The sequence below is a fragment of the Littorina saxatilis genome, linkage group LG7 (genome assembly GCF_037325665.1).
Source record: "Littorina saxatilis isolate snail1 linkage group LG7, US_GU_Lsax_2.0, whole genome shotgun sequence".
NCBI lineage: Eukaryota > Metazoa > Mollusca > Gastropoda > Littorinimorpha > Littorinidae > Littorina > Littorina saxatilis.
Genome location: NC_090251.1, coordinates 56,557,554 through 56,567,864, shown reverse-complemented (window position 1 = coordinate 56,567,864; position 10,311 = coordinate 56,557,554). Strand labels below are relative to the sequence as shown.

The 10,311-nt window shown below is 41.3% G+C and overlaps 1 protein-coding gene across 2 annotated transcripts; it reads left to right on the top strand.

Annotated features, from left to right (window-relative positions):
* The first annotated feature begins 485 nt into the window (after window positions 1-485).
* LOC138970401 (uncharacterized) lies at window positions 486-8,974 on the top strand. 2 transcript variants are annotated; one of them, XM_070342848.1, is made up of 4 exons: window positions 486-639; window positions 3,013-3,151; window positions 6,793-6,982; window positions 8,694-8,974. In XM_070342848.1, exons 2-4 carry the CDS (start codon window positions 3,103-3,105, stop codon window positions 8,806-8,808), a joined length of 354 nt encoding a protein of 117 aa, XP_070198949.1. In that variant the 5' UTR covers window positions 486-639; window positions 3,013-3,102; the 3' UTR covers window positions 8,809-8,974. The 2 variants fall into 2 exon arrangements, with proteins under 2 accessions (XP_070198949.1, XP_070198950.1); XM_070342849.1 differs by lacking the exon at window positions 486-639 and adding an exon at window positions 2,146-2,384.
* The last annotated feature ends 1,337 nt before the right edge of the window (window positions 8,975-10,311 follow it).

Sequence of the window (10,311 nt, the reverse complement as noted above, 5' to 3'; positions counted from 1 at the left end):
CCTATGAAATAAATCGGAGAAAAAGCACTTACAAAATGCCCTGAAAAAAATTATGCATCGATCATGAAAATCCGTCGGGTAATTTCTGAGAAATGCTTGTCGCATACATTATACATACATACATGCATACACACACGCATACATCGGGAGACAAACCTCGCTCCCCGATCTCGTTAAAACATTCAGTCATTACTTGACTGAATGTAAAAAGCCCATTCAATACCCCTTAAAATCGTAAATGATGATTGAGTAGGCAAGCGAATTCAATAATACCAAGGTGCTTATAGTTGTCAGGTGTCACACACACACACACACTCACACGCACACGCACACGCACACACACACACACACACACACACACACACACAATCAATCAATCAATATGAGGCTTATATCGCGCGTATTCCGTGGGTACAGTTCTAAGCGCACACACACACATACATATACACACACACACACGCACACACACACACACACACACACACACACACAAACACACACACACACACACACACACTATAAGACTTAAAATTGGTATTTTATGCTTATTCAAGTCACACAGCTTGCACACTATTTAAAACGTGGTACAAACTGAGTTTAGCTCACAGTCGATGTCTGCATAGTCCCAGAGTACTACAGGTGAGTGCATCTTGATTCGTTCATGTCCTGCCGAGTATATGCCGTACGTACTACCTGTACTTCAAATCCAAGTTTTACAATTATTTCTCGGAGTTAGACATTGTAAAGCTTGCCAAAGAAACAAATCTGAATTGCCATCTCTGGTCTTAAATCAAATTATTTCTCGGAGTTAGACATTGTAAAGCTTGCAAAACAGAAACAAATCTGAATTTCCATCTCTGGCCTTAAATCAAATCATTTCACGGAGGTAGACATTGTAAAGCTTGCAAAAAAGAAACAAATCTGAATTTCCATCTCTGGCCTTAAATCAAATCATTTCACGGAGGTAGACATTGTAAAGCTTGCCAAAGAAACAAATATGAATTTCCATCTCAGGCATTAAAATCAAATTATTTCTTATAGTTAGACATTGTAACGCTTGCCAGACAAACAGATCTTAATTTCCGTCTCTGGCCTTAAATTAAATTATTTCTCGTGGCTGGACATTGTAAAGCTTGCCTAAGAAACTAATCTGAGTTTCCATCTCTGGCCTTAAAAAAAATTCAATTTAAAAAGATATTCTTTCTTCATACCAGTGGTCGAATTCAACCAAAGTCTTTTTCTTTTATATCTGTCTCAAACATATGTGTGCGTCTGTCTGCAATGAAGACCATTTTGTCGACTTACTTACAAATATCTCCGGGTTTATTAAACGGATAGTTCTCATCCTTATCTTTCTTGCTTTAGATTCCGAATTTTAAACAGTTTGTTTTTCTTCTGAATCTTTTGTTTTTTGTGTGTTTTTACATTTAGTCAAGTTTTGACTAAATGTTTTAACATAGAGGGCGAATCGAGACGAGGGTCGTGGTGTATGTGTGTGTGAGTGTGTGTGTGTGTGTGTGTGTGTGTGTGTGTGTGTGTGTGTGTGTGTGTCTGTCTGTGTGTGTGTGTCTGTGCGTGTGAGTGGGTGTGTAGAGCGATTCAGAGTAAACTATTGGACCGATCTTTATGAAATTTTACATGAGAGTTCCTGGGTATGATATCCCCAGACATTTTTTTCATTTTTTCGATAAATGTCTTTGATGACGGCACTGTCACACCCTGATTTTTTAATCAAATTGATTGAAATTTTGGCTAAGCAATCTTCGACAAAGGCCGGAGTTTGGTATTGCATTTCAGCTTGGAGGCTTAAAAATTAATTAATGACTTTGGTCATTAAAAATCTGAAAATTGTTATTAAAATTATGTTTTTATAAAACGATCCAAAATTACATGTCTGGTATTCTTCATCATTTTCTGATTCCAAAAACGTATAAATATGTTATATTCGGATTAAAAACAAGCTCTGAAAATTAAAAAAATTAAAATCATGATTAAAATTAAATTTCCGAAATCGATTTAAAAACAATTTTATCTTATTCCTTGTCCGTTCCTGATTCCAAAAACATAAGCCTAGCCCCCTTGGTCAGAGCATTTAAATAGCGAACCGTGGCTTTGGGGCTGTCCTTTCAACGTCTAGCTAGCTCACCAGCGCAGCCCGGTGCAGAAGAGAAGATTCAGGCAAGCAGGCAGGCAGGCAGGCAACACTCTTGATCCGAGAACGCTGCGTCTGAGACAGTTACAGCTGGACTCTCCCAGATCTGATCGCAGTCTTCGTGCGCATCCTGGCTGCTAGTGGAACATTCTAAATTTCTTCGACAAAAAACTGCTTATCCAAGTGGAAGAAAAAGAGAAAGAAGATTGTCAGATTTTACAGACCAAACGGTGTTAGTTCAATCTGTCCATTTCTTTGATTTTGCTTGCGCGAGAAGTGGTTTTTATTAAGCAGGGGTGGGACTTTTCCGCGAATTCGCAGATTACCGCGGACACAACTTACGAATTCCGCTGGGGTAATCTATTTTTTCCGCGTCCCATTTCATCATAGTATCTATAACTTCTTGACTGAATAATATGGAGATAAGTTAAGATGGAACAGAACACTGGAGGCTTGAGAGTTAAATTGTGCTGACTGAAAATTCCTGATAAGTAATAGTCATTTTGAGCTTCAATGCATTGGGGCGTCACTTGGATCATACTATTGCCAGTATTGGATTATGGATACATGGTTCATTACTTTAGTATGCACCATTACAATGTTACTATTGTTGTGTGAAAGTGTTTTTTGTTTGGTTGGGTGGGTTTGTGTTATTCTTTGGGGGGGGGGGGGTGTGTGAGGAGAATGTCTTGTTTACCTGATCCAAACGAGTTGAATTGTAGTCTCAGAATGCACCAGATTTTAATGTACCATTTTAAAAAATCGGGGGAGCATGCCCCCGAACCCCCCTAGAAAAAAGGGAGTTCCTCGTTTTCCATCACAAGAGAGTCCCACCCCTGATCAAGGCATCATTTTTGCAGGACGTGTCTGCGCACTGAGAATTTCATCAAAACTAAATCAAGTTTGGACCGCTACAGTCGTCTGTTACAAGTGACTGCCGCAGTTCCAGAATGCAGTCATTTTTGTTTTGTGTCGGGACGGTCCTTCTCCTGCATCCAAGTGAGTATAAGCGTGGTGTGTGCGTGTTTGTTTTTCTCCATTTCTAATTATTTTTTTAGTATTTTCTCTTGTTGTTCTTTCTTTCTTTCTTTCTTGTTTTGTGAATTTGGTAAAACTACCTGGGGCGTGATAAATGCAAGAATCCGCGAGCCAGGACAGTAAAAGAACTTCGTGGACCACCACTTCACCAGTTATGAAGAGGGTCGGCAGTATATTTTTCACTGTGATCAAATAAAAGAGAAAGGCCAGTCACCACGCACATCCTCGGCTCGCATGCAATGTAGTTATTTAGCAAAGGGAATGCCTGTAATTCACACAGAGCAATCACTTGGTCTTAAACGTGCACAAGACAAAAACTTTCATACTGGGGGAGCGAGCCAGTCTGAAAAGTACTCGGGTCCAGCGCGAGCGTTTTTTTATTATTACGAATTCGGAATTTTAGTATAACATTTATAATGATTGTTATTATGTATACACCTGTATTCTTTTTTTTTAATTGCAAGCAACTGTTTAACAGGCTTGCATAGTCTGTGTAAAAGTAGTCACTTTTCATTACTTGCTTTTCGTCATTATTTAAAAAAACAAGTCGCGTAAGGCGAAATTACTACATTTAGTCAAGCTGTGGAACTCACAGAATGAAATTGAACGTAGTCCGCCGCTAGTGCAAAAGGCAGTGAAAGTGACGAGCCCGTTTGGCGCGGTAGCGGTTGCGCTGTGCTTCATAGCACGCTTTACTGTACCTCTCTTCGTTTTAACTTTCCAGGGCCGGACCCAGGGGGGGGGGTTCCAGGGGTTCCGGAACCCCAACCCTGGAAAAAGCATGTACCTTGCTTTGAGTGGTGTTTTTTTTTACTAGTTTTTGCACCAAAACAATGCTGCTCTTAACCCTCAAAACAAGGCCCAGAATGCACCAGATTGCACAGATTTTAACCGTTTTTCAAAAATTTTCCGGGGGAGCATGCCCCCGGACAAAGCAGGCGCGCGCTTGTGGCTTCGCCACTTCGCTGATTTGCCCCCCCCCCCAAAAGGAGGAACCCCCCCCCCCCCCCTTACAACTCATTTGGTCCGGCCCTGCTTTCTGAGCGTGTTTTTAATCCAAACATATCATATCTATATGTTTTTGGAATTAGGAACCGACAAGGAATAAGATGAAAGTGTTTTTAAATTGAATTCGAAAATTGAATTTTGATCATAATTTTTATTTTTTAAAATTTGTAGAGCTTGTTTTTCATCCAAATATAACATATGTGTATGTTTTGGAATCAGAAAATGATGAACAATAAGATGAACGTAAATTTGGATCGTTTTATAAAAAAAATATTTTTTTAACAATTTTCAGATATTTAATGACCAAAGTCATTAATACATTTTTAAGCCACCACGCTGAAATGCAATACCGAAGTCCGGCCTTCGTCGAAGATTGCTTGGCCAAAATTTCAATCAATTTGATTGAAAAAAAAGTCCGGGGATATCATTACCAGGAACTCTCATGTAAAATGTTATAAATATCGGTCCAGTAGTTTGGTCTGAATCGCTCTACACACACACACACACACGCACAGACAGACAGACAGACAGACAGACAGACACACACACACACACACACATACACCACACCCTCGTCTCGATTCCCCCCTCTACGTTAAAACATTTAGTCAAAACTTGACTAAATGTAAAAACCAGACACGCGAACAAACAACAAACGAATACTTTGATTTTCAACAAACTTAATAACAGATTTAGGTAACTAATTATATAATAATAATGATAATAAATGAGCATTTATATAGCGCAACATCATAACTTTACAATTATGCTTTTTGCGCTTGACACATTTAAAATTCAAACACAGTTATACAAGCATTTACATCTACATTCATAGTCAGCAACGCTTGATTAAAAGCATACACTATCAAACATACATTACAACAGATTCTTCCACTAATTAAGTAATAAAAACATGAATAAGATAGGTAGTAAAAACAAGGAAATACCAGCTGAATACCCTTAATCAAACAGAACATGTTATTAATACTGAAAAACAGCCCTAAATGTGTATACACATTATCACATTATCACTAAAACAACAAATACACTACATGTAGCCTACTGATGGACTGAGAAAACAAAATCAGGGGTTGTATTTCTTGAAGAGGTGCGTTTTAAGTGCTCGTTTGAATGCTTGGGGTGACTGAGAGTGGCGGATGTGAAAGGGGAGAGAATTCCAGTGTGTGGGTGCGCAGAAAGTAAAAGTGCGTTGTCCGTATGTTTTGGTTTTGGTGTGTGGAATGGTGAGGATGCGACAGTCAGAAGAGGCACGGAGTTGTCTTGCTGGAGAATAGACGGTGAGGAGTTCAGAGAAGTAAGCAGGAGACGAGCCAGAAAAGAAGTTAAAGCAGAGGGTGGACAGTTTGTAGTCAATGCGGGCTTGAATAGGTAACCAGTGCAGTGTGTGAAGAAGTGGTGTTGCGTGATCTCGTTTTCGTGCTTTCAGAATGAGGCGTGATGCCGAGTTTTGGACTTTTTGTAGTTTATGCAGGAGATACAGAGGACAGCCAGAGAGAAGAGAGTTGCAGTAGTCGAGTTTAGAAAGAACAAAGGCACAGACAAGAGTGTTAGTTGTTTGAGAGGAGAGTGTGTGGCGAATGGTGCTGATCTTACGAAGCTCAAAATAAGCTGCTCTACAGACTAAAGATATATGTTTGTTAAGGGTCATGTCAGATGAAAGGGTGAATCCAAGGTTTCTAGCTGATGGGGAGAAAAGAAGGTCGGTGTCGCCTACTTGAACAGAAACGGGTTGGGGAGAGGGAAATGTAGTGTTCTTCTTTTTGCACAGTAAGACTTCAGTCTTATCATCATTCAGCTTAAGTTTGTTATCGATCATCCAAGATTTAACATCAGTGATGCATGTCTGAATGGTCTGGATGGCGGAATGTGTCTCTGCAGGGGGACTGGGTTTATACAGTTGGGTGTCATCAGCAAATTATGCCATGCAAGGAACATTTGTATTGAATTCGGTCGATGCTTAGATCTAGAACAACACCAGCTTACTTTATGGGGATTTGAATAGTGCTGTTTCATGAGTTCCAGATCTAAGGTAGTCTAGTAAAACATTTATTTTTAGCTTGCAAAATCGTAAGTCGAACCGCTTTCCCTGCCACCGGGGGTAGCAGTTTGGCGGGGGGAGGGCCATAGAGTCGGCATACTGGGAGTGGAACTTGACGAAAGGTCACCTAGGGCCTAGTACGATAGCTTCTCTCCGGATTGACGTACAAACAGCGTCAGGGCCGCTTCAAACTTACATACGGATTACGATTCCTATCCCCAGTTTCTCATGTTGGTAACCACTGGCTATTTGTCAGATGTGTCGTTCTCCCACATTTGAACGATGCTGTAGTGCGAGCCGGTCAAAATGCCGTTTAGTTGTCAAACCACGTTCTCTTTTTCCGCGCAGACCGGAACACACTTTCGGGGATGATCATTGACTATTTCTGATTGGACAATGATGCCAACGCCCACATGACCCTAGCTACAATGTCAAGGTCGGAAAGTCGTGAATAGCGTTCGTGGAATACCTCCAGCTTCGCTGGGATAAAGATTTGTCTTGACTTGACAGTGTATCACGGTGTGTTCTGTTACAGCCCTATCCCTGGTCTTCGCGGACACTGACGATGCCGACGACAGTGGTTATGCCCGCACACGAGACCTCGGGATGCTCAGGACGGGGAAGCGGGCATCCACTTCGTCTCTCGACTCTTCAGCGCAGGCCACGCCAGTGCAGATGAGACCTCTGCTGTCTAGCATGGTGGACGAACCCAGAAACGAAATCAGGTGAGTGGACGAGTTTGGGTGGAAACATACACAGTAGATTCAGCCAGCCAAGAAAGAGGGTCTCCGTTACCCGAGACAGTGCGTTTTCAAATAAGCATGTCAGCTCCCTAATAGGTACACCCCTGTGGGACATGAACTACCATCTCGTGGGAAGGTTTCCGTCTGGAGGTATATTTATGGACAACTTCCATTCGCTAATTGCCTTCCTGTGCATCCTTTTTACTTTTAGTCAAGTTATGACTAAATGTTTTAACATAGAGGGGGGAATCGAGACGAGGGTCGTGGTGTATGTGTGTGTGTGTATGTGTGTGTGTGTGTGCGTGTGTGTGTGTGTGTAGAGCGATTCAGAGTAAACTACTGGACCGATCTTTATGAAATTTGACATGAGAGTTCCTGGGAATGCTATCCCCGGACGTTTTTTTCTTTTTTTCGATAAATGTCTTTGATGACGTCATATCCGGCTTTTTGTAAAAGTTGAGGCGGCACTGTCACACCCTCATTTTTCAATCAAATTTATTGAAATTTTGGCCAAGCAATCTTCGACGAAGGCCGAACTTCGGTATTGCATTTCAGCTTGGTGGCTTAAAAATTAATTAATGACTTTGGTCATTAAAAATCTAAAAATTGTAAAAAACAAACCATTGTTATAAAACGATCCAAATTTACGTTCATCTTATTCTCCATCATTTCCTGATTCCAAAAACATATAAATATGTTATATTTGGATTAAAATCAAGCTCTGAAAATTAAAAATATGAAAACTAGGATCAAAATTAAATTTTCGAAATCAATTTAAAAACACTTTCATCTTTTTCCTTGTCGGTTCCTGATTCCAAAAACATATAGATATGATATGTTTGGATTAAAAACTCGCTCAGAAAGTTGAAACGAAGAGAGGTGCAGTAAAGCGTGCTATGAAGCACAGCGCAATTACCGCTACCGCCCCAAACAGGCTCGTCACTTTCACTGCCTTTTGCACTAGCGGCGGACTACGTTCGGTTTCATTCTGTGAGTTCCACAGCTTGACTAAATGCAGTAATTTCGCCTTACGCGACTTGTTACTTCTTACAGCTCGCTAGAGTATCGTCAGGAGATAGACAGAGCTCATGGTGGCATTTCATTCTTCAATTTTCCTTAGCTCCAAATATCCACAGTTGTTATCAGGCGTTATCCAAAGCATATGATGGTGGTCTTCCTTTCCGTTTTTTTCTCTCTCTCAGTACAGATTTCTTTAAAAAAAACATCGTTTGGAGGTGGCTAGAACTTATGTACATAATCATTCGAGTATATGGCCGTCCTTTTCATCTTTGTATTTGCAACTGCTCTTTACAATTACCCTTTCCATGTACAGTGGTGCCTGCTTTATGAGATCTCTACGATTAGATGAAGCCTTCAGTTGTTTCCTTATTATTCATTCCTATCACAATATACGTATCATGCGTGACAAGTCTGTAATACTGTTGGGACACTCTCGGCTAGCCCAAGGGTGTACTTGTATTGTAGGTAACACTGCTCTCGGCTAGCCCAAGGGTGTACTTGTATTGTAGGTAACACTGTTGGGACACTCTCGGCTAGCCCAAGGGTGTACTTGTATTGTAGGTAACACTGTTGGGACACTCTCGGCTAGCCCAAGGGTGTACTTGTATTGCAGGTAACACTGAAGCTAGAGAAAAAGGAACACTTTCATTCAATGCTGGGATTATTTTTGCAGACGCCACCAGTCTTTTCCTCTCGACGGGAGAGAAATGGAAGTGACCCAGGACACCGCCGATGACCTCTACTCGTTGCAAGGCGAAGGCAAGAACATCCAGACCTTGAGGCCATGAGAGAAAGGGGGAAGAGGCGGGAGAAAGAGAGGGGCAGAGAGGAAGAGCGATACAAAAGATGCGTAGAGAGGAAGAGAGTTGGTGTTTGACTGGGAAGGAATGTACTTTCTAGAACTATACATCTTACTGGAACATTATTTCCAAACGAAATAAAGACAAAGCAATTTGTTTGTTTGTTTGCTTAACGCCCAGCCGACCACGAAGGGCAATATCAGGGCGGGTGCGCCACACACAAGACAGAAGTTGCAGCACATGCTTCATGTCTCACTGTCACGCACACATGCACAGAACACGCACGCAGTCTGTCATCCACGACTCAAAACAATCTTACTCTTTCGACTACAAAACACAAGTTGACACGAACAGTAGATTAAGGACGTTTCTTACAACAAATCAATAATACATAACATAAATACACATACACATTAACAAACCATACAACTCTTTCTTACGATAACTTCAACAAAAACAACAACAAGATCAAACAGTAATAAAGTCAATATCAACAAAGAATAATTATTTTCCTTTTAACGCATCTTTCACACCTCTCACTTTCGCTCAGTTCACAATGACGTTATGGATCCTGCACGTTTAGCTGTTAGGACGGCTTAGGCTAATGTTACCGTGAATGCGTATCCGAAATCGTCCATGAACTTGGGTTAACGAGGCCGTAGTGCGAAGCGACAGGAGCCATCGGTGACGTCACGTCCTTGCCAGGCGAGCAGTGCCGTCGTCGAAAGTGGAGCAGGCAGACATCTCGTCAGTAGTAGGCCATTTCAAAGCCTCCGCATGGTGAAAAACAACCTGGAATGGTGAACGCAAGACTTAGTTCCCAGTAACAGTAACATCGCCCACCGTCCTTATAATTTAACAACCAAGTGCAGGATTAAATGGACATAGCTCTTTACTCACTCTCATGCATCTTGCACACACATACTGTCACAAAGATGTGAGTAGCATATTTGTGAGGTGAAACCACGTCGTGTTTTTAACCTCCCTAAATGTTGTACAGGCGAGGGTAGCTGACCGGACTGGCGTTATTCACGTGTTTCGGGTGTTGCACGCAAAACTGGCTTAGCTTGATGTGAGTTGTGTTTGAGACATGTAGCTGGTCTGGGGTAAATAACGTCACAGCGTGTGAGATTTCCAACCGGGAAGGTTGTTCAGCGTGTGTCAGACTTGTTCTGGGAACAAGTACTCTTTCAAGAGACGGGTCTCTTAAGGTAAATGATTTACTATGTTGTATATTAGTGACGTTGGAATACATAGCTGGAGCGTAAAGGTTAGTGTGTATAAAGTGCACCCAATCTTAGTGTGAAGCGTTGAGAGAATTCTTGATGTAATTGTTTCACGGTTTTTCATGGGGAATTTCTTGAACATAATTGCTAGGCATTTATGTTATGTTTAAGACGGTCATGCTTTGTATGGGGAGTGCTATTCATTGATTAAGTGTTAGTTTGGATATTGAATCTGTACGGAATGTGAACGTGGAATGAACGAGAA